Source organism: Gobius niger (assembly GCF_951799975.1).
Source record: "Gobius niger genome assembly, chromosome: 13".
In the NCBI taxonomy this organism is placed as follows: Eukaryota; Metazoa; Chordata; class Actinopteri; order Gobiiformes; family Gobiidae; genus Gobius; species Gobius niger.
The window spans coordinates 7,656,179-7,681,647 of record NC_136864.1 but is presented as its reverse complement, the minus strand read 5'-3'; the positions used below and the strand labels follow the sequence as shown (position 1 = coordinate 7,681,647).

Sequence of the window (25,469 nt, the reverse complement as noted above, 5' to 3'; positions counted from 1 at the left end):
CAATCATTCCATAAACACTTGTATTACCCCCACAGGGACTACGAAAAGGATTTATTAAGGTAAACACGTTACTTAGTACTGCTTTAATGCACCGGTTTTATGCTGCGCTTTTGTGGACACTCAAAGACGCTTTACATTACATTATTCATTCACTTCATACTTGGTGGTGGTACTATTGTAGCCACAGCTGCCCTGGACTAGACTGACTGAAGCATGGCTGTCAATCCGCTCCATCGTCCCCTCAGATCAGCGCTCGCTCACTCACTCACTCACTCACTCAACAAATGGACGCTGTAGCTCTTTTTCTCTCGAGACATGAACATTGTTTAGCTCACGATGGGGTAAATAAAGTTTTTAGTTTGAGACCTGGAGGCTTGTAAATGTAAACGAGGAAGTGAATGTCAGCCGTGTTTCCATCAGTGCAGTCGCCTCCTCTTGTGACGCCCCCTCACAAGCGTCGGAGGCGAATGGCGCATATAGTTCCGCCACTCAGAAAATAATTCGCTAAGAGCCTGCGCCGCCCCGTGCGCCGCCACAAGATCTGGCCCTCAGTGTCTTATGTCTTGTTACATTATGCACCTCCAAACTACAAATACACATTTTTCCATTGTGTATCTAACCCATAGGTACAAGTTATTACGCACTGTTACATATCACATTACATTGTACTAAATTTGGTAGAAACAATGTGTCAAGGGGAGAGAAAAATAAAGTGTTTCTAAAAGCTGAAATAAAATAGGTCCTGGACCGAATTAAAACGTACTTAATGCACCTCTAAGACAGCATTTCTCAACATTGTCTTTGTAGTGTAGTAAATCACAAATAAATCGATCAGAAAAAAAATCTAAATCCAAATCTGTTCATTCCTGTAATGACGCAACAATGCATGCAATATTTATCCACAGCTTACGCAATGGCCATGTCATCATTCAGAGAGACTGGGTGAGTAAAGCGAAGTAAGTAATAATCTAGTGTCTTGCCCGGCGGCACAATGGCAAACAGGGAAAACTAAAGTGCCACCAAAAGCAGCCCATGTGACACCGATGGGACCACGAGGAGAGACTATTGCATTTTTTCCCCTTATCAAATCTGGCTAGTCTGAGACAGCGGATTTTAAAAAAAGCAACATAACAATTAGGTCAGGCCCACCCCCGTTCAGACACAGCTCTCCAGACACACAGATGTTGGCAGATGTTCCCAGAAGCATCTAAAGCTCCTTCTCAAAGGCCCCTGAGGTGTTTCACGATCTAAACTCGGTGCTTGGTGTGATGCCTTTGCAGATGAGCCACTTAAAATTGATTCTTGTAAGAGCCGAAAAGCATCCACTTCTAAAGGCCCGATCGTTTCCCGAGGGACCGGACTTCAAAGACACGGCCTGCTCCTATCACAGCGACTTATGCAGAACACTGGGCTTCCTCAGTCAGGGTTTTTCCGTTCTGATGACAAAATGGATAATGATGGTCACGGATCGGTAGAGGAAATGTCACTGCACTGGTCACCAACACATGACTCTTTGTAAAACCTTAACTGTGATAATCCAAAAACCACATGCAAAACTATTCTTCACGATCAGTCAGCAATCCGTTTTTCTATACTAAGATATTTTCTTGCCTGAGCTTAGACGAGTTGATGCTAACCTGTCTGGTCTTTATGTGTGCGCTCAGTCACGCAAAAAGACCAAAGATGTTGTTAGCATCTAGCCTCTCCTCCTCTCCTCTATGGGGCCAAACAGGGGTGAAGTTAGAAGCGACCAAGCTCTTCCATATTTCCTCTATTTAAAGATGGCTACGTGACTAGTTACACAATCCAAGTGTAGTTATACAAAATAAAACGTCAATTTTCTAAGCAAATAAAAAGGGGAACTATGGCCCCTTCCAAAACGAGCAGATTGGCAAGAGGTCTAACGCCAAACCAGATGTGCGTCAGCGTCCGCCATGATAAGAAGCCTCCGAATTGGGCTGTCAGTTAGGAAGGAGTTAGGAAAGAGTTAGGAAAAGGAGCCTCAATGCTAACTATCATAGCCACTGTAGCATATACCTCTGATGCTAACTAGCCGGTGATTAGGAGCTATGTGCCATCCCATAAGCCACTGCGCCACCAATCCCCCCACCCTCGAGTGATTCATGCGCAACCACTGTTGATTGAGGTGCACTTTTAATTTAAAAAAAAAATGGAAAAAGATTCTGCACGAGCCAAACTTTATAAAAGTGACAAAGTACATGTTGTCGTCATCACAGCTCAGTCACATGTCAGTGTTTTAAAGAGCTGCCTCAGTAAACAGCTTAAATGAAAGCAGTTTGTGCTTTTGTGCATTTGTTTTCATTTAGTAGAAACTTAACCCACATGGCTAATTTGCATGCTGTAGCTCTATGAAACAGCTGTTGAGATAAAATAAGGCTAAAGGGAAATATGACGGCTCATCTGGATTTTCTGTTTTGTTTTTCTCCTTAAAGGGGGGGTGTTATGCAAAATCGACTTTTTCAAGCTGTACATCATGTTATTATGTCATTCCCTCATTAAAACATGCCTGAAGTGTTGCCTTGGCACATTCACGTATTTTTGAGTAATCTGTAAAAACTCTGATGGCGGCCATTTTAGGGATAGGTTTGCCTGAGTCCTCCTAGGAACGCCCCCACCTCCTGGAGACGCCTCCGAGCTTTCGTCACCAGCCGAGTAACCAACCACTGCTCCTCAGCAGAACCCCCTCCCCACTGATGCCACAGACAGCGTGTGGAGGGGGCGTGTCTGAAAGGGTCAGAGGTTCTTAAAGAGACAGAGGCCTATTTCAAGACATTCACTACAGCCATTTTGAGAGAGCAATTTTACACAAGGCAGTTATTCTAATTTACTGCATTTACAGACCAACAGAAGGTTTGGTCATCATTGTAGTGTGATATAGACTGGTGCTATGTGATTGAAAAAAGCACAATACCCCCTCTTTAAGTGTCTTTATTTGGGCACTATGTTGTTGCATATGCAGTACAATATGTGGCGGCATGCACTTTTGTTTGCCTGCAGTCTGCCAATAACCTCAAAGAAGAAGAAGAGCAGCTCATGGTGATGTCACTTCCCCTTCCCATGAATAAGGACGGTCGAATTTGGAAAATGCAGAAGCAAAAGTTCACTAACTGCATAAAGATCTAACAGTTGACCCCATGAAAGGTTAAGTGGCCAGGGTTAGGACACAAAGGCTATAATTTGATGGTTTCGGACGCTGCCTATATTGTAAGGCGTAATAACACTTTGACATCCGCGCAGTAATTTGAACTTTTTTAACTTTTAGAGAAGGATATCTGTCAGCGTCTGTCCCTGTGCACAATTTATGCATTCACCCTATATCACTAAATCTTACCGTACTTTAACATGTAAGGCATGTTCTGATGATGCAATGACTACAAAATACCGTCTTCAGAAAATCTTGCTGCATGTTTCAGTCTTTTCTCATTTGCTTCTGCGTAAAGTTGCAATTAGACAATAATAAAAGATTTTACTCTCAATGCAACCGATTTGACGACTTATTATCGCTGCGTTCGCCGCAGTGAGCTCAGAATCTCCCGTTTGTCTGCAGGGATAACCCGTCGTATTTGAAGCTCCTGTGATGTGCTAATGCCTCCTCCTCCTCCGCATGTGTTTGGTGATAAGCCGCCGCCGCCGCCGCCGTGTGAATGTATGTCACTGCACCAGAACTAACGCGCTCCCCGGGCCCCGCTCCTTCTGCAGAGCCGCTCCGAACAGAAGAAGAAGTAGAAGAGTCGCCCAAAACTAGGTCAATGAGAATCCTCCACACTCCAGACGGCAGAGGAGCGAGGAGAAGATAGTAAAACATAAAGCTCCTGTGTCAATTATTATCATACGGAAAATACTTTCATGCAGCTGTGTGTGGGATAAAGCAGTTTCCATATTGAGCCATGAGCTTTACTTTAGCCATTGTCTTGTGTTTTACTTCTAAATGGTTGAAGTTTGTAGTGACTTTTTACTCTGTATGTCTAAGTCGAAGCTTCATGTCGACTGATTTCAAAGGAACAGGCCACCGTTTTTCCGTACTGAGATATGTTCTTGCCTGAGCTTAGACGAGTTGATACGTACCTGTCTGGTCTTTGTGCGTGCGCTCAGTCACGCAAAACAAACAAAGATGTTGTTAGCATTTGGCTTCTCCCAGTATATTCCTATAGCTCCAAACAGGGGGCACACACAAGACCAGACAGGTATATTTCAACTCGTCTAAGCTCAAGTAAGAACATATCAGTGTGGAAAAAGGGTGGCCTGTTCCTTTAAATGATACCAGTATGGCATAGAAAAGAAAGAAAAAAAAGTTTAGGTACTACCGGTATTGAAAAAATGAAAGTATCAAAAGTAGGTAACGAAACAATTCTATCTTTAGAGACCAAGTTTTCGGGTCCAGGGACCAGTGTGGGGGAAACACATTACAAAAGAAACAAGTTACAAAAATATAAAACTTTTTCCAGAAACTAAGGAACATAATATAATACTTGAAAATACGGTAATACATTAGTCATTACAATTGAAGTAACTCGAGTTACAATACATTTAAATGCATGAACGAAAAAAATACCAAACTTCCCCCAAATAAAAAGCAGCACCAAATCAAGTTAGAAGTTGGTGCAAGATCTGCAGTTGTGTGTAGTTAACGTCGTCAAAACAAAAAGTAAAGGAAATCTTTGACTGCAGTTCGGTGGCATTTACTATTTTGAGTTTATATTTTGCCAAAAGTAACTGAGAAGTCACTCGAAGTAGTGTAACTGAGCTACACGTGCAATAATCTCTGTACCAGAGCCACTTTATTCCCTGTACCAGCGTCACTTATTGACAACCTACACTAGGACTGTAAACATTGCACCTCGACTTTTTATATTCTGTTCTAATTTTCATTCTATTTTCATTTATTCTTGTTTCCTTATTGCTATAATTCCGCCCCTAAAGATTTTTGCTTTTACTTATTGTACATAAGGTACCTCTTTTAAAGGGACGGGAATGATAAAACTATGTATTTTCCTCCCCCCACATGTTCCAGCCATGTCCTAATGTGTAGAATGAGCTCAGATCTGTTCACCACAACTGCCTCTAAAATCCTGCACTGTCGCTCAAAAAGTTGTTACTTTGGGTCCGAATTGTCGTCATGCACGAGCTTAATATAGAAGCTGCAGTTACACATATGACCTGAGATGGCAGTAGCGAGCATAAAATGGCCAACTTGCATCTAGCCCCTTTATTTAACTGTTTGCACATTTCCTTTTTGCGCACCCTGATCTTATTGAATGCCGAATGTAGCAAGTGAATTCCTCCATTGTGAGATCAATAAAAGATCATCTTATCTTACATTTTTTAAACAGTAATATGAGAATTAACAATGGTGTTCGAGAGGATAGATGAAAAACAGGCAGCAGTCTGGATGTCTTATGCAGGAGAAGTTTATTTACCATCGGTGCGGGACCCGGAGACATGAACTCGAGACATTGCGCTAGTCCTCCCATTCAAGTCTGTCTATACTTCCACAGAAACGGGATAAATACCCTCTCAGAGCGTCATACTGATACACAAGAGTCTGAGCACCACAGTCAAGGCCATGACAGAGATAATATGACTGTACAGCCTGACCCAGTATGATAAATAGCGATTTAATGTCATCCTCTAACAATTATCACATTTTTACCAACACTGCCAAGGACAGCATTAAAGGAAGTGACTTTCAGCTGAAATAAAGCACACACATTTTTCACAGCTAGGGCTCAATGAATCCAGGTTTTGTCATCTTGGAATATGCCCGTGCCAGAAGGGAAGCGGAAATCCATTGATGGAACAACCTGCTCATTCAGGACGTTCAGATGATCTCATTCTTAAATAAATAATGTGGTTCTCCAGACTTCATATCAGGGGTGGACACAGTGAATGAAAGGCCTTGAAGAAGACGTCATGAAGAGATGGTGAGTGCCATTTCAAAAACCTGCGATAAAACCTCTCTACACTTTGTATAAGCAAAGAACTAGAGGCTGAAGAAGACACGAAAACTTGAGCCGTGAAGAGGAGACAGGAGCAGTGTTTTAAAAGTCTGCACTTTTCACCGAGAGACAGAAACACAGAGCTCTCACATCAAGCACAACAGGCCGACAGACTCCGGGGTTAGAAGAGACTTGATCTGATGGAGAAAGAGCAAGACTGAGCTGTTTTTGTTCAGTTTTCTCTAACAATGTACCATACAGGGAAGACAGTGTGATAGAAGCTTCGTTTTAATAATAAAAAAAACGCTGTACTTATTTTTTTCCCCTTGTTTTCAAACCGTGACAGACGTTTAGACTGTTTGTGGAGGTCAAAACTCTCTCAGAATTTTCCAAACACATAAAAATTCTTCATAATGAGCATGTTTCACAACTAAATAACTAATAATTGGATTTTTATCGACCTAATTATCGTGTCACTCAAATCCTTCATGTTTTCACACTCAGGCAAGCTGCCATTTTGGACGAACCGCACCAAACACAGTATATCACAAGTCTTTACCGGATCCTCCGAAATGTTTCAGTTCATTCATCCCATGTTAAATTTCCTGGTTTTGCAATAGTGACATTCCTGTGCTATTCAAAAACAATCTCGGATATAACTCCAGGCTTAAGCAGCTGCGTGCTCTGAGTAACAATGAGACAGTATATTCTTTTCTACGTATTGACATGGTGGTATATGTATTTACAGAAGATATTTTTCACGTCCTTGATGTTGTTCTGATGGCTTCATTGAATCAGGACCTTCAGCTTCTCTGGGAAAGTTTGCAGTCGAGTGTGAAGCGATTGGGATGAGGATCAGCACCTCCAAATCCGAGGCCATTGTTCTCCACCGGAAAAAGGTGGCTTTGAGTCCTTGCCTCAAGTGGAGGAGTTCAAGAATCACGAGAGAGGGATGGATGGAGGGATGGAGTGTGAGATCGATAGACGGATCGGTGCAGCGTCGGCAGTGATGTGGTCGCTGTATCGGACTATTGTGGTGAAGAGGGGGCTGAGTCGGGGGCAAAGCTCTCGACTTACCGGTGTTCCTACCTTACTTACTGCCCGAAAGGACGAGATCACGGATACAAGCGGCCGAAATGAGTTTCCTTCGCAGGGTGGCTGGGCGCACCCTTCGAGATCGGGTGAGGAGCTCAGTTACCCGGGAGGAACTCGGTTTAGAGTCGCTTAGAGCCAGCTGAGGTGGCTCGGGCATCTGTTCCCGATGCCTCCTGGTCGCCTTGGGGATGTATTCCAGGCATGTCCTATTGGGAGGAGGCCTTGTGGAAGACCCAGGACATGCTGGAGAAACCATATCCCTGAGCTGGCCTGGTGTTGCTTCTGCATGGATCGCCCCAGAACAGCTGGAGGAGGTCTGCGTGGATCGGGAAGTCTGGGCATCTCTCCTGAGACTGCTGCCTCTGCGGCTGTGATATATATTTTTCCCAGGATAGGAAAGGCCAGTTGCCGACTTTAGCAGCTGATGATAAATAGAGCTCCATCCATGACGTCACCTCCACAAGACAACGCTACTTTAAACTAAACCAAACTAACCGTATACCTGACCCTTTAAGGAGAATGAAGTTTGACAAAAAAACCCTAACCTTACCTTAGCCCTAACCCTAAAGATAGTGGCGTTCACAAAACAATCAGTCCAATCAAGGATGTCGATATGCACATTTGGACTCTCCCATCCTCAAGAAAAAATATATTGCGACCTGGCCCCCGATAAAACAGAAGAAAATGGACGGATGGAATCATTGTTCACGCCGTTTGCAAGATACGATAATAAATTGCCACTGCACTGAAAGCATTAATGACCTTAACACCTTCAATGATATTTCTAAATGGATGTAATTAGCAAAAGGTGCTTAAATACTCCTGAAACCCCAAAAACTGAGCCAAATCACGTCTGAATTAGATTGAAGCACACTCATATAACTCCAAGTAAAGACAAAAACTGCGGAGAGTACTTGAGCGCTTGTACCATAATTGGAAAACCTCTTGCTTAGATGTAGCTTCAGGCCCTGACAACTTGCTTCTGTCCTCATAATGGCACTATAATAAATCAGGCCCGTCGTTCACTGAGCTTTGTCGCCGGCGCCGCGCGGACTCTTCCTCATTAAACGTAGCGTCAGTTTGTCTTGTAGCACGTCCACAAAGGAAATTTGACGAGAGATAAATCCGCTGCGGAGCCTCGTAAAGCACAGTCAGGGGGTTATAATGAAAGGCAAAGGTATCTCGGGGAACAGTCTCATGATTCTCAACAAACTTAACTTGTTTTGATGCATAAAAGAAGAGAATGGATGAAAAATTAGCCCAAACACGATCTTTTGTTTGCAAAGTCATTCAATATCACTCAATTTATGGTCAAATATTCTCAATCCCAGTGGTTTTAACTAAATATATCACTTGTTATTGGTGGGATTCATGTTCAAAGCTTGCGAACCACTGCTACAAGACAAGTAATCAGTAAATAGTCATGCTGTTTCGTTCAAGCTGTGATAAGTGAGAAGGAATTACTTGATTGAAAAACAAATAAAAGCCGATGAGCCGCATTCTTTCACTGGGACACACCTCGATGCTTTTGTGATGAACTCTTTCTGTCGCAAACTTTTATATTTACCCTCCTGGAGCAAAGAGAGATTTCCCAATTCCCTTCTACATCAACAAGAACATCATGTGGTCCAGCTTTATCAGAGCCGGTGCTGGCCCTTCTGGGGCCCTAAGCAAAAATCCACACGGGGGCCCTACAGTGCACGTCCTATGGCTATTCAAGAAGAGCGAATCCATTTATGGTCAAAAACAGCTCCACTGTGCAGGAGAGCAGGGCCAGAAGGGGAACATAATGACCTCAATTCAGGCCCTGCCCCTCTGTATGAGAACCACTAAGCCACTGAGACTGTGAGGTCTAGTACTACTCCCCCACTTTTTAAAATGGTAAATGGCAAAAGGTCCCATTCTCTCACCTTTGGTCCCAGACCCACAGTTTGGGTGATTAAAAACTAGCTGAAACCTGCACCTGATGGTTATTTCTGTCTAAACACTGAGATTTAGCCTGTGAGGAGCCCAATTCGTTTTAGACTGTGCACATTCAGAGAACCAGAGTTACTGTAAGTAACTGTGCCCATGTGGATTCAACTCCCCTTTGAGACAAAAAGGCCACAGACAACAGCTTTACCCTCGTCTATTCGCTAAACTCAATAAGAAGAGAGTTTACATAAGTGCCGAGAGAGCCCAGAGATCTTGTATTGATGATGGAAGAATGTGACCACTGCGCAAAGCCTTCTCCAGCACATCCCAAAGATTCTCAATGGGGTTACGATCTGGACTCTGTGGTGGCCGATCCACCCCAGAAAATTATGTCTCCTACACCCTGAACCACAATGAATCCTTTGTCATCTTGGAATATGACCCTCATATGACATCAGGGAAAAAGAAATCCATTGATGGAATAACCTGGTCATTCAGGATGTTCAGCTGATCTCATTGTTTGGGCACACAGTGTTGCTGAACCTGGACCTGACCGACTGCAGTGACCTCAGATCGGAAAAGGCGTCGACTTTCCAAGTTAATGTCCAAATCCTAAAACTTCGGGTCTGAAATGAAGACCAGAACATTAACGTTAACGTCTGATGTCTGGGTTGACTCATAGTGACACACTTTATGCAGTTTTCTTATGTGTGTATATAAACTAACAAAGCTTTTTAAACAGGAGAATCCACGCTTCTCCTGTCTGTGGTTACAGCATCACGCTCTATTATTGGTATATATGAGCCCTATATAGACAGGAGGCAAATGCATTCCCTTCCTTGTGTTTTCTGGGACAAACCTCCAGAGAACAGTAAAATGTGCATCATCTGAAGTCTCTCTCTCCTCCTCCTCCTCGTCCTTCCTTCCTCCTCCTGCTCTGACTGCAGCCCCCACACACGCCCGGCGCTACACTGACGCGCAGTAAAACCAAAGACTCACACATTCTGAGACAATTACCGCCTCTCAGCCTATCACCCGCGTGCAGCAGGAGGCACGATTTATTCTTCTGTCTATAATAGAGTTTATGGAAATGGCGGTGGTTCTAATGAAGGGGAGCATATTGGGACGCCGGTGAATCACTATTTCATGCAAAAATAAAGGCACATTTCAATATCTCCACAGTCAATATCAGCCAATACAAAGCCACTGGAGCACAAATGCAAGCTGGTGTATAAAGTTTTCTTAGGTGATGTTTACAATTTCCGTCTGACGCCCTCACACAGTCGGGCCCACGTATGGATTTCCTGTCCTGCCCTGGTGAAGTTGAGCCCGCTCGGACAGGGGCAGATTAATGACCGGGAGGAACAACACTGTAGCTACTGATAGCGAAGGTCACGGGCTGCTGCTGAAGTGTGGATTTCAGACAGGAACAAGCGCCGCGTTTTCCCGTTAGTTGGTTTTGGGACGAGGTGGGACCACGGCGCTCCAGAGGGGAAGGGTGGACAGCAATAATATCTGAACGGAGTTAAAGTGGCGATGCCTGAATTAAAGCTTAAGTCTTGCTCCTCATGAGATCTGACGACTCGTGACTTGGTGACGTCGCCATTTAAGAATAGAGCACAAACCGAAATAGCAGGAAAAGCTAAGAAAAGCTTTCAAAGGGGGCACTACCGGTTAAGTGGATTTGCACTTCACCTTGTCACTCTGAATGAAGTGGCACAAACCATCCAGAGAGGCTTCTGCCGGTGTTGCAACGATATTTAAGTAACTTGCGATATGCGATACGGCCGTGCAATATCGCGATAACGATGTTATTGCACGATACGTTCCATTCTAATTCAACACAGACAAAAGAACTCTACATCAGGACCAAAACAAGACTAACATTGAACTAAATGAGCACAACTGAACTCTCACACATGTACAAGTTCTCAGTCAGATGAATGTTTTAGTGATGTTGCGATACATTGTGGCTTCTTGCGATACGGATATTGCATCAGCTAATATCGCGATACGATACTTGTGCGATATATTGTGCAGATCTAGATCAAATCATATACCAAACAGACTTCCCATTTTAAACAGAAGTATTGCTTTACTTTGGCCGCCAAACATGAGGTTCAAATACTTTAGGTCATCCTCCCAAAGCTTTGTTTTGATCCAGTCGAGTAGTGGGAGCATGTTTGGCATCACTGGTATATTTGTTTTGGTTTTTAAGATAGTTGATATTGCAATTTATGCAACCTATAACCTGGATTGTCTGTGCTTCTGAATGAGGCTGTGCAAGGGGCCCGATTAGTTTCTTTCCTCCCCCCCGACAGTTTCAACTGGTTTACAATAATATTTCCTATATTAGGCATCGTGGTATCCCAGCAGTGCTTCATTTGTAAATTGGTAGTTTCCGCAACACTTTTGGACTGATGTCATGGATTCGGGCCAAAACTGGTTCACACTCATTAAAGCAATACTAAGTAACTTGTAAACCTAGAGGCCAGAAGTGCCACTGCAGGTGTCGTAAAAAAAGCTAGCATGTTGCTTTTTTTACTCATTAATTGTCCGAAAGTATAAATACACTGACAGAAAAGACAAAGGGAGAGAGGGATATTGTACATCCAATTACACAGTGGAGATCCTTTTTTTCACTCAAACTTGGTTGTAAATACTGTTTAAGTGGCGCTAGCCCGCAGTTAGCTTCTTCTTGTGATTCCATTAGTGTGTATTGGTGACTCCAACCTGTTGCAGCAAAGTTGCAATTGTGGTTTTCTGGCAAGAGACACCAGGGGGGAGATGAACACTTGTATCACCCCCAGAGGGACTACGGAAAGGATTTATAAGTTACTTTGTGCTGCTTTAAATCCCCCAAACAGGGGATCAAATTAAAGCATTTGTATCAATTTCATGACCCTGCAGGCTATTTTTCTAGCATTTCTGTGAAAATAACCCTAAACCTCTTGACCCCCCCACCTTAACCAAGTGCATTTTCTCCAGTTTGATCTAAACTGATCTTTTTCCTTGTGTTGCTACTGTTTTCCATCAAATTTTTCCACTTTCTGTTGCACTTTTGTCTGTCGCATTCGTGGCTTTTTCATCCCTTCTTTTGTCACACTCTTATCGGTTCGTTTCAGCTTCAGTTTCAAATCATTTTTGTCGCTAATTTGACACTTTTTAAAAATGTTTCAATGTTTCTGATTTCAAGGTGCACAAAGTAAAGGAGACATTTCCTTTCACAGCGTGGGAAAGTGACAGGGAGCGGAGCGGAGCTTACCTGGCCGGGCATTAGCCTACTTTGTCTGCAGACAGCAGGGAGCTACAGCTGTCCACATGCATTAGTCTAAGCAGGTTTAGATTAGAGGGGCTGAGAATAGGCAGGGAGCGCACCTTTCTCCTTTGTCATAACAAAACGAGACCCATTTGCTCAAAACTAAAGCATGTCTGGCCAAGTCTCCAAAACTTAAACCAACAGCTCCGAACTACAAGGAAAAAAGTTATGTCCAAGAACTTTAATAAATGAAAACCCAAACATTACTCTGAAAATGTGCTGCTTTGTGAAAACCTCATTGAGTTTCGGGGACTGTGAGCCGCTCCTAACTGCTTTGAGACGATTGCTTTCTGCACCGATGCACAGATTACCCGATACCTCATGAGGCTGTCATTTTAAAGCTTTAGAGCAGGTTTGTGAGAGAGTTCTTATCTAAAGCCGTTTCATCCCACCAGAACAGAGCGCAGGGAACGCAACGTAATGACTGATAGTCGTCGGAAAACACAAAAATGAAGTTCACAGCAGTGGAGAAATGAGTGCAGCAAAACGAGATAATTGTTTTTATGCACAATGTCTGTTTTCCGAGTAAGATTGAAACAATATAGGAAACGCTACATCATTGCACTATCAATTTATATAAACATATTTATCACATTCCAATAAAGTCAAGCCAAAAGTGGGTCCATGTGGAAACGGCACTTGTTTCTAACATTAGTATATGTACCTAACGTTCCTGGTTAGTATTGACCGTTCTTGAAGTATTTGTGGGCTGTGAACCGCTCTCCGTGTCTCTTTAGTTGAAAACTATATTAAAAGTTCAGCAACTATTAAAGTAATGGTTCTGTTATTTCCCCTCATTGTTTTCTGGCTGCTTCAAACATGACCATAAATGGGGAATAGCCAAAGATATAAGAAAGAAGCGATAACCGGTGTTCCATTCATCGTCTGTGAAATTAACATTTTGAAGCCTGTTCCTTAAAGGGAGTATACGGAGTTTAAAATGTTGTTCCAGCAATGTCCTAATGTGTAGAACAAGCCCAGACCTGTTCACCACAACTGCCTCTAAAATCCTGCACTGTCACTCAAAAAGGTGTTAATTTGGTCCGAAGTGCCGACATGCACGAGCTTAATATAGAAGCTTATTTATGAAATTTATAAGACAATGTCTTCCTCATGCTCCTATTCAGCATTGAATACTTTGCTGTTGCTGTTGTTGTTATTATTGTGTCTGTAATAACGCCATGGCTGAATAAAAAATTTGAACTGAACTGAACTGAACTGAAGTATAGAAGCTGCAGTTAAGCGTAAGACCTGAGGGGGGGAGTAGTGAGTATAAAAATGACCAATCTGTATCTAGTCTCTTTAAAGGAACAGGCCACCGTTTTTACATACTGAGATATGTTCTTAACTGAGCTTAGACGAGTGATGCGTACCAGTCTGGTCTTTGTGCGTGCCCTCAGTCACGCAAAACAACCAAAGATGTTGTTTGCATTTGGCCTCTCCCAATGTATTCCTATAGCTCCAAACGGGGGTGAAGTTGGAAGCGACCACGCTCTTCTACGGGCACAAGGACCAGACAGGTACGTATCAACTCGTCTAAGCTCAGGTAAGAACATATCACAGTATGTAAAGGCGGTGGCCTGTTCCTTTAAAGGGGCAAAGGGAAGCCCCGGCCTTGGGTGGTGGGTGGAGCCTCCACAGTGCCCCAGAGCCTGTCAATCATAGATTTAGGCATCCAGGTTTTATCTCTAATATAACAAAACCAGTGTGGTTATGAATATGACACCTGCCCCAGCGATGTCACATGGGTCATTTGGAGAAAGAAAAACTCTTTGGAGCCAGGCTTTTAAGCAGTGCCAGGGCGGTGAGAAGTCACCATTGGAATCCTGTCAGCTCTCGACCACGAGGACCAAAGAGAAGAGCTTTCCTCACCCATTGGGAAAAACAGACAGCTTTCAATGGACTTATAGTATCTATCCCTAAGTTTGAAATTACATAACTAAACCAAATTGCCTTTTTGCCCTGCAGCACTGATACACACTGAGAGCTTCAAACATTTACACATTATCTTGCAGAACCCCGTGGTCGTGTAATCCCTGTTGCCTCTTTGTGACGGTGGAAATATGAGAAAAGCAGGAGCAGTTAGTAGCTTTGTTATTTCAGTTTAGATTTACATTATTTGGAATATAAACATGATTGAATACGGTGGCGTTTTTGTCATGTGACTCACAAAGCACGATGGAGACATGGAGGACCTAAACTGTGCGGCATTGAAATTTGACTTTTTGGAGTCATTTTCCTGGCGCATATCCTCTCAATGCACCCTGTCTTGAATTCTAATCGGATTGAACCACCTTTGAACAGAAAACCACCATTCAAAAGGTCAGACTCGAGCGCTAAATCAGTCAAGTCTCACTCCGAGCCCCACTGATTCCTGTATTTTCTCCAATCAAAAATCTGTTGATAGGCGGCATCATTCACAGCCACCCTCACTTCATCTTCCTCACAAGGCACGTTTACGGAGAAACCACAGCGCTCACGGGTCTTAAAATCTCTCTCAAGGACAAATATGGCGGCACCAGATGGTCAAACAAATTGAAAAAGCAAAGAGAGCAAGGAAAGAACAAGACTGCACAATTTTAGACCGTTTGCAACAACATACAAACTGCAATGTGTCCCAGAGGAAGCCGAACTCTCTGCTTTCCTTTAGTTGCCCCTTACTGGTGATATTCCACTGTAAATAATCTCAACCAAGGTGTAAACCAATATATCTAAACAAACAGTGTGGGTTTTATAATCAAGCCATAGCAAAGTGTGGTGAAGCATCCACATCTTTAACCCTCGACTGTGTTCCAGTGCTCACCTCTTTGGTCCTGTCCAGCTCGTTGTTCAGGGCCTGTTTGGAGATCTCCACCTCGATGACCCTCTGCCTCAGCTGCTCGTTCTCGTCCTCCGCTCGGCTTCGTTTCTCCTCCACACTCTCCAGCTCGTTATGGAGACGCACCGACACGTCTTTGGCCACCTACCAGCCAGAGAGAGAGACGAGAGAAATGATCAAAATACAAGCCCACAACGGAAAACAGAACGATTTATGTAAACAAGAAACAGCAAACATTTTTTATTTACTGTTCATTATCCATAGATTGTGGATAATGTGGGTTCAAAGCTGAAAATTGGTGGTTCATATTCAATGTAATGCAGTTCATTCTACTACACTGTGGTGGTCAGGGCCGACTTAACCTACCCAAAGGCCCCTGGGCTAACCATGAAATATAGCCTCCTGTAATGTAATTCATAGCCATTCTATGAATTTTACTGTTTTCATGCTCACTTATATTCACAAAGTTGTGTTTCCAATCAGAAAACTACGAAGCCCCTAAAGTTCCCTAAAGGGAGGGAAAAACATTTTGTATGTTTTTTTGGGCGGCTCCTGCCCAGGCAAGCCCAGTGGATCAAGCGGCCCTGGTGGTGGTGAATGGAGGTCCAAGGGTCCAATGGTCCAATGGATTGGTCCATCAGTTGACTTCAAAGGCAGCTGTGGCTACATCTGCTGTGTTCATGTGGACTCGGGAGCTCGTTTTCCCGAGATCTCATGTCATTGTCCTCCGTTGATTTGTGATCATGCGCTTTTTCTGTCGGCAAGCGGGTCTTTTATCACTGATTAAAGTTTAACGGGGCTAACCATTGAAATTTGGCGTTAGCATCTCCAAAGCTAAACTTTGGTTCGTTCATTTTATAAAAAAATCTTTTTTGCTCAAACTAAAGACAAGAAAGTTGTAGAATGTAGCTACAAAGCTCATTTTAGACGGTAAATTATCCCGATCCCGTCGGCTCTCAGAAGCTAAGCAGGAAGGGCCTGGTCGGTACTTGGATGGGAGATACAGTAACACCAGGAAGCCTGGGGTGAATGTAGTGAGTGAGTGGTTGGTGGTGGTCTGAGGGGCCGATGGCACTGACTGTTTGCCTCGCTTCCGTCAGTCTACTCCAGGGCAGCTGTGGCTCCAATCGTAGCTTACCACCACCAAGTATAGAGTGACTCAATAATGCAAGGTAAAGCGTCTGTGAGTGTCCAGAAAAGCGCTATATAAAACCGATGCATTATTAACATTTTTGAACACCTGATTTCTACAGTCAGGTGCGGAAGTCGGGAAGCTTGTTTTGATCCGAGTTTCCCAGTTGTTGTTCATGTGCATTTTCAATTCTCTGGCGATTCAATTTCATGTGGATAAACTGACAATAAAGTGAATAAATACAAATATCTCTAATCTTAATCTATAACAATCTCCATGAGCAAGTGCAGACAACGCCCAGTGAAACCAGACTTCCAAGTGCTTAGTACAGCTGTGGGCAAACCTTTTGACACAAGGCCATATTGGGTTAAACAAGTACAATTCTCACACACTCATTAGGGCTGCACGAAAAAAACCTACCAACTTGCATAACGAAACATCCCAATACAATTTTCTGTGATATATTGCCCTAAGACTCGTCACCTAAACATATACAGAAAACCAAAAAAATAGCTGCTTATATGCTTTACCTTTTATTAAAATATTGCCTTTTTTGACAATGTATTTGGGGCTTGGACTGGTTGAAAGAATTTGAGAATGCTTTTTAATCAATAGAGAAAAGTGGCCATCAGTGCATTAACCAGACCAACCTATCTAAGTACAAATGACTTCAAACAAACCTTGAGGTCCTGTTCGAGGGTCCGGAGCAGCTCCCCGTCCACGTGTCCGGTCTGCGCGGCCCGGAGGCTCTTCTGCTCCGCCTTTCGCAGCCGGTACTGCAGGATGCGGCAGCTCTTGTTGGAGCGGTCGAGCTCGCGCCGCAGCTCCTGGACCTGGTACACCTCCTCCTCCAGGTAGTTGTCCCGGACCTCCTCCATCTCCGCGCGCAGCTCGTCCACTTCATCCTGGAAGAAGACCAAGCTCAGATGAAGCGCGTGGTGGAAAGTAAAGTAAAAAGTACAAATATGTGATAAAAGCTTCATGTCGATGTAGAAAATACAATGGACTCTGTGCCCTTTTGCTGTTATTGGATGGATATGGTCAGGAGGGCGTGAACAGGAGATGCTTTATATGAGCTACTGCAAAACAAAGACTATAAAGAACTGAGGCGAATATTCAACAATCATTATGTGGGTGTTTGCAAACTAACAAAGTACAAGGCAGCACAGATTGAAGATTGAGAGTGTGTTTACACTGAGGAAAACTTGCTAAAGAGTGGGCAGTTTGGATATTTATTGCTGCAGAGATGAAGTAGATTGTTTTATGAAGGCTCTCAGTTATCAAGGAATCAGCCATCGTGGTTTAGATTTTGAAAGAACGTCATCTCGACCAGTGTTAATTTCATCGACTAAAACATTTAGTCAAAATTCTAGTCGTAATATTTTTTGCCAACTAAAATTGGACTAAAACTAAATAAAATGTTTTTCGTGAGACTAAAACTATGACTGAATTGTATTTTCATAGACTAAAATAAGAATAAATAAAAATGAAAAGAAAGAGCAGAATCATCCAAACTTCCAGTGACTCTGAAAGAGCATAATTTTTATTATCTGAATACAATATAAATTTAAATTCAGCCCTCCTGGAACCGCCACCTTAAAGGCCATATACATGATGTCTTCATTTCAAACAATGAATGAGGAAACCACTAAATTGAAATGTTGGTGGGGGTAGAAACTTATCCCTAATCTTCCTAACATATTTGTAGCATCCCAGTTCTTAACAGGGACATGTTCATGGGCACATATCACAACTTGCAGGGTCACTTTCATAAGAATGCTATAAAAAACTATCCTCCAAGTTCATTAAATAGATACAAATGCTTTATAATTAGATCTACAGTGTTTCCCCACAAATGTCTGAGTTTACAATATACTTAAGGAAGACAAAACAAATTTAATTCCAGAACTAGGAAAAAAAAAATCAGGTATAGCTCCTTTAATGTGGAGGGGTTTGAGCACCTGAATGATCCTGGGGTTCTGTTGTCATGGCAAACAGGTCCTATGTGACGGGTCAGACAAAGAGCAGTTGAGAAGCCCCTTATGAGAGACCAACAGGCCCGGTTTGAATCGTGAGGCCGTCCTCCTGTGGACCCACCACCTGCAGGAGGAGGAGCCATAAGGGGCTGGTGCCATGTGAGTTGGGCAACTCCAACAGCTGCCCCCACTGCCCGGAAACGGAAAAGTGGAAGAACATTTTGACTAAATATTGAAACTAAATTAAAACATGTGGTCAAAATGAACGCTGATCTCGACTAAATGAATCACAATAAATCAAATCCGCAAAGAAGCTTCTGAGAATGGAAGCAAAACATTGTCGATCCAACCAACCAGTCCAGTTATTCCAGTTGACAAATGTTCACGACCAAGTGGATTGTTTTCCATCTATTCATGTTCTTCCGTTTTATCCAGGGCCGGGTCACGGAGGCAGCAGCCTGAGCAGAGACGCCAGGACCTCCCTGTCCGCGCACACTTCCTCCATTCATCCATCCCGAGGCGTTCCCACAGAGAGCGTGTCCTGGGGTTTCCCTCGGGGACCTCCTCCCAGTGGGACGCGCCCATAACACCCCTCAAGAGGAGGCAGGAAATACTCAGAATACTGACAGAGGTAAATGCCTTGAGGACAGTAGACAGAAGTTATGCAGCTGCAGACTCCCATCACTTTAAAACTCATTTGTGCTCATTATTAAAAGTTTTTGGCCGGTGAAAAGTGCAAATGCAAATACAAAACCACTTTTTTTTTTTGAATAGTCTGAAACTGATTCATATTATGCTCCATTCTGTCATTATGATCCTCAATGGTGACTCCGGGGGTGCACCGAGCTCCAGACAAAGCGGTGTGACATTTCGGCGGGGGTTACAGGGGGTTAAGTGAGAACCCCAGCTGGCAGACTGATGCCCCGGCAGGAGGAGAGCGAGAGGAGAGGAGAGGGAGCGCACATGGGACGTCCCAGGGCAGGGGTAAAGCTGATTAACCGGCCGTGCCTCGCCGCCCTCACGCACGGGCATGCAAAATCCAGACACTCCAAACTATGAATGTCAAAACGCAAATGACCAGAGAGAGGAGAGGAGAGGGGGGGGGGGGGGCATATACGTTACAGTCTAAGGATGAGTTTGCCGCATTATCAGCGAGCCTCCTCCCCGGGGTAAAGGGGGAGGGGGAGCTGAAAATAAACACCGTATAAACAACAAAGCGCTCGTACTTGCTTTGAAATAGTCGACCGGGCAAAGGCAGAAAAGTGCTTTATTCAGATGAGGCGCCGGTAAAAGTTAAACGCTGCAGGTGCAAGGTGGATGAGCGCGTTTTCTCGGTGCCTCGCTCCACAGGGGGGGGCACTGGCACTGTCCCAAGACAATATGTGTGAGCTATAGGCGGCGCGATGGATTCTAAATAAACAGTTTGAACAGCTGCCATTTGCAAATCACAAAGGACGTGGTTAAATCCTTTATAAACAACAAATGATGGCGTCTTTTATGAGGTTGAATTTGTAAAAACTTGTATATAGACCTCTACAAACATCACATTCTTTTTACTCTTCAGTTCTTGTCTTGATGCGTGATATAAAATGTGCACCGTGAACCTTGATCCTAAAACCTCGATAACAAATCTAATCCCAGTTGCAATGTTTGTTTAAAAAGGTGTGCACCCACAATGTGGCAGTGTACAGCGTGTGAAGGGCAGAGGAGTAAAAGGCACAGAAAGTGAGGAGATGAAAGTGCTGTCAATAAAATTCACTCAAGGAGAGGTCGGATCAGAGGGCAGGAGGGGAAGGGAAGAGTAAAGTGGGTTTGGACAGACAGGAGGACAACATCCTGCCACTGACAATGTGCACCGTCACTGTGCAGGTGATTATCCCTGAGTACAGCACACACTCAGGCTGCACAAGTGGTAAAAGTATAAGGTGGGCTGTAGTAGTAGTAATAGCAGCAGCAGCAGCAGTAGTAGTAGTAGTAAATGTAGTAGCATAGTGGGCCTATTAGCTGTCACCACTTTCTTCCTCCCTGCTGCTGTTCTGCTGATGTCTCGTGTTTACCTTGAGGTAGTCGTTCTCGGAGCGCAGGTCTTCTATCTCCCGCAGCAGCTCCTCCTCTGGAGCCTCTGTGGCGGCTCCGGGCAGTGTTTTGTCGGACTGAGGCGGCGTCTGGGACACGCTGGTTCTGGCACCGGACGGTTCGGCAGGTGCACGTGCCTGTGGATTGTCCCTGTCGCTGGAGCCGGTGCCAGACTCCGGGGCGGAGCAGTCCGACAGGTCCGAGCTGCTCCCCGCTGCTGCTGCTGCTGCTGCTGCGGGCGCGCGGGTGTTATCAGCCCCGGTGGGCACGCGGATAGGGGATCCATGCGCGTGCTTGGCCTTCTGCACTGAGAGCAGGACCGGACTGCTGGGCTCTGGTTTGGGACAGGCCTTGGGGCTCTTCTTGGCCGGGGTTCTGGGGGCAGTCTTTGCGGCAGGAGCCTTGTCTTTGGCCGTTGCCGCGGCGCGTCTCGAGTTGCGGCTCGGGTGCGCGAGCGGCGCCGTAGGGCTCTGTTTGGTCAGTTTGGGAGACTTGGGCACCAGGGAAGATTTGGAGCGTGAGTGAACGTCTTTGATGAACGGTCTGGCCGGGGAGGGGACTCTGTTCAGCCGCTTCTTCTCAAGCTGCGGCCCGTGCGCTCTGTCCGAGCCGCTCGAGCTCTCCATCACACACCGGCACAAGCTCCGGCAGTGACACCGGCCGCGGGGCACGGAGCCGGGCTGTGGGTCCAAACAGGAGACACACGTTTCTTCCGCTTTACCTTCCGCTTCTGTCGCTGTTGCGCGGAGCTCGAGCGCATCCTGTGGCTGCTCTACTCCATCAGGGCGTCAGGCGGAGCGCCGCAGACGGAGGCAGGTGGCACCGGCGCAGTGTCAGTGATCAGCCCGAGCTCAGCGCCATCCTCCGCTCTGCTCCTGCTCCCTGAAGAGCCGCAGTGCGCGGCAGTGCGGGCCGTGTCCTGGTCCTGCTCCCGGGCCGCTCTCCTTCAGACGTGAAGGATCTGCAGTCGCCGCAGACGCTCCGAGGCTCGATGCCTGTGATTTGGCACCATGCGCATGCGCACCTGCCTCACGAGCAGCAGCACACCCCGTGTTTTCCGAGGGACCAGGATTTACACGCTCCGCTGCGCATGTCCAGCCACATCCACGGGTTGCTTTGCGATTCAACTATTGTCAGTTATGAACTCTTCTGCATAGAGTCTGTCTGGAAGCTTCTTCAGGACCGAGTTGTTTTTCTTAGTTTCGGCTGAATCACTGACAGAGCAAATGCACGCTGCAGCATCACTCCTTCAGGGGTTGTGGCTCTCGCGCTGGTTCCCAGACACGCCCCCATACGCTCTGAACTAACCCGTGCGCAGCGTCATCAACACAATCAAAAACAGGTTGTGCGTGAATTAAAGTGTACTTAGCGACGTGTCTGAGAGCCAACCCCCGCAGGGCAGACACACAGACCAGAAACAATAGACTCTTCATGCGCGTGGACTGGCACTTGGCCCATTAGGCTTTACAAAACAGTCATAACACCACACACAACATAGAACTATTAATAAACCAAAACATATGGTCTTTCTTTACGCCATAGCTCTACTTTTGGTGGACAATTTCATGATTATTTCGACTATAATGTCATTCAGCCATCTCATAGAAAACACATATTATTGCATATGTTGTGCCTACATAGCCATTCAGACAGAGACTAAACAAAAAGGCGCAGACACTTTGGTAATAAATATAGACGTCTTTAATTGCATCTCATTAGTCAAAAAATGCCACAGGTTATAAATACCACAACTCTTTTTTTTCACACAAGCCAAACCACTGCGTAACAGGCTTAATACAATGTACAGTTTTTCCGTTTCAAAATAAAAGCGCTTTAAATGTAGATGTATAATAATGAGCAAGAACAATAAGGCTTGGTTATAGACCACAGGGTCACATAAAGAAGACGCGCCTTTTCTGTATATAAATTTATAAGGGAAGACCAGAAGATGACAGTTAGGCTTTTGGGGGAAATTAAAGGCACAATGTGTAGGATTTAGAAGCTAATCACGCTAAAGAAAAAGGTCAAGTGGAAGCGACCTTTGGCCTTTATGAATGAATGAACTTAATAAAATGTGCAAGTCGGAACAGTTTCATCACAAGTCTCCTATTTTACATCTACGAGAGATGGAAGAGCGGTTACAGGGTTTATACAGGAACAAGCAGATCATATTAAATGCTTTAATGCCCTAATACTATATTTTAAAGCAACAAACGCAGGAAAAAAAATCAGCGCTGTCTTGGTGCGTCTCCTCCGTGTGCTCAAGTAACAATTCTCCTTATCTTAATACCGAATTTTGTTGCCTTTCACATCTACAATCTTCATAAACTGTCCAACAAAATGTGCCTTTAACTATTTAAACCAACAATCCTCCTTAAGGCACAACAAAATCCAAAGTCCTCAAAAGGTACGTCAGTGTCAAGTGCTTTGTAACCTCGTCCCACGTCCCTGAATCCACATCGCGACATACAACACAGTAGGTTAGATTGCCTACAAAAAACGAACCAGGAAGTCGACGGGGACGTGCAAGTATACATGCCTTTCAAAGTCATGTGATTTTTGTTGTTATGGCGGCCATTTTGAATACCGAAGTACAATTATGCAGTACTACAACATGTAACAATATCTCTACTCAGGATATAAAAGAACTGATGGACAGTGACATTTTCATGCTCTCATAATCATAATAAGATAACAGTAAAAACACAGCCCCAGAGACGCACGTTTATGTGAAGAAGTGAATCAATGTTTAAGACGCTAGCATGCTACCGGTTAGCATTTAGCTTCAACAGCCCAGCTCTGACCTTGCCAAGAGAAAGCCCTGAACCACAAAAATCTAGCCTTGGATACAACATGTGACAGAGCTAAGCTGTGACTGTAGTATTTTGTCAGTGTTCATAGATGTGAGCCCCATGTGTTTATCGTGTTGAAGCCATTGACATTTGGAGGGCATTTGCTAACCAGTAGCATGCTAGCGTCTTGAGCAGCTTAAACACTCACTCAGAATGAGACTCTATTGACATGACAAACAGTCAAAATCACAAAGAAGGGTTTTCTGTTTTCCTCTTTAATGTGTTAGTTTAGTCTTCAGAGTGAATCCTGTAAATCCTGCTGTAGCTCGACAGACAGAGCTGCTACGTCTGTGCCACATTTGCTGGTTATATCACATAAAAGTGCGTCTCCGGGGCCGTGTTTTTACTCTTATCTTCTTTAGCAATGATTACGAGTCCATAAAAATGCCACTGTCAATCAGTTGTCTTTCATTTTCATCCTGAGATAATGTTGCCTCTTCTAGTACTGCACAATTCTACTTCGGTATTCAAAATGGCCGCCGGAACTATGCGTGATGTCACTGGAAACGCATGTATAGCTAAATGTCCGCGGTTAGTTTTCCAGCTTTGACAAGCTTTTCAAAGCGGATTTCCCCGACGTATTTCAACGCAACAGGAAGCAAAGTTAGTAAAAGCGATCTGATAACATATATATATTTCCAAACTTTCTCAAACCATCCTTTTCTACGCCAGCCTTGCTCATGTTGTCCCCATTTTCTAACTAATCTGTGCACTCGCTAAAACAGCCATTTGAAAGACTACATTACCCCACTGAGACAAGGCAACTCTAATCACAGCTAGTCTCTTTTTCTGTCAGTATTGTGCCGACGTTTCTGCCTCCCAGGAACGTCCGGGAAGTCTGCAAGTTACAACAAGTGCAAAAAACAATAATAGTTAAAAGGATAGAGTTCTGTCCAGATCATTAACACTGAAAGGCAAAAAAACAAAAAAAACAAATAAACAAGCCGTCTCCAGTTCACAGCCTGCTACTGCATGTGTGTCCAGTCATTGTAACAACAGTTGTCCGTTGAAGTCATATTTACATCATTTTTATACATCATGTGCTTTTACTTGTCAACTTGTGGCTGGTTGTTAACAATAAAATGGGTAATCGATGGGGCAGTGGTTCTCAAGCTGAGGTACAAATGTAGATCAAGCTACTATGGAACTTCTAACCGAAAGTAATAGCAAGTTGTACTGCAAAATATATCACAATATTAGGTGGTGCAAAAACCATATCACAAGAAGCCATAAATATATTGCAAAATAACCCTCTGGAGGTAATACTTTAAAATAACAACACCTTATTTAGCCTTAATAAATGATGAATGAACACTTAATTCAACAGGAAGAGTTCTTCACAAACTTCACTATAGAGGTCGTCCGATATGGGTTTTTCAAAGGCCAATGCTGGGGGATATTTTTGGCCGATACTTTCGAAATGTCTTGCCTATAATCCCGCTCCCATACTGTAAACTGTCAGTGTTGGACTGTGACAGTAGGGGGCGCTTTATTGGGGCATTTATGTTAAGTAGGTACTTAAGAGGGAGCTTGTTTGAAAGACAAAAAGCAGATTCCAAAATAAAAAACAGTAAGTCTTCATCTCTCTTCTGGTTCCGAAAGTATAAGCAAAAGTCTGCAACATAAAAATATATAAAATATGTAACCGATATTCACCGCGATGTTTCTCAGCTCGCCCTTTAATCGTTCGATAACTGATATCGGCTGATATTGTAAAATACCCAAATATCGGCCCAATATATTGGTCGCCGTCTACTTCATTTATTCATTGTAGTACTTATAAAGTGTTAGTCACACTTAACCGATCAATTGTTCGTGATGAATTAATGCTGCACTATGCAACTTTTTGATTCTTTGTGTGTATTTGACCTTTTAGTGACTTAGTGGTTATAGGTGCAGCGTGGCACCTTTGCTTTCCCTCACAGTGGCCTCTATGATGCTCCAGAATCAATTGTTTTTGGGTTTCTGGTAGGTTTCTGTTCTGAACCCCTAAACAATTGACCCTGGAGCGTCATAGAGGCCACTGTGAGGGAAAGCAAAGGTTCCAAGCTGCAGCCATAACGCCACTGATTCACTAAAAGGTCAAATATGCACAAATATTAAGGCTTTTCTTTCACTTAAAAAGTTGCATAGCGCACCTTTAAATGTTGACTCATCATTTATTAAGGCTCAATAAGAAGTAGTTGCTATAAAGTAGTTGTTTTAGTGCGGATTTTAGTCGTATCGTGAAATTTTTTGTTTAAATTTAGTGGAATAGGGTGTACAAATTGTTTGGCAAAGCATCACAATAATATATATATTTTTTTTAATCTAATTTTCGATTTCTTTTT

At 43.9% G+C, this 25,469-nt stretch overlaps 1 protein-coding gene across 4 annotated transcripts in view; it reads right to left on the bottom strand.

Moving 5' to 3' along the window:
* The window catches only part of mtcl1 (microtubule crosslinking factor 1), a 111,062-nt gene extending 89,515 nt beyond the window's left edge, over positions 1 to 21,547 (bottom strand). For all 4 annotated transcript variants that reach the window (XM_079569654.1, XM_079569655.1, XM_079569656.1 and 1 more), the window contains exons 1-3: positions 20,269 to 21,547; positions 16,916 to 17,140; positions 15,089 to 15,247 (exon numbers count right to left, since the gene is read on the bottom strand). In XM_079569654.1, coding sequence (XP_079425780.1) covers positions 15,089 to 15,247; positions 16,916 to 17,140; positions 20,269 to 20,913 — 1,029 coding nt within the window. In that variant the 5' untranslated portion in view covers positions 20,914 to 21,547. The remainder of the gene's footprint in view (positions 1 to 15,088; positions 15,248 to 16,915; positions 17,141 to 20,268) is intronic.
* Positions 21,548 to 25,469: the final 3,922 nt, after the last annotated feature.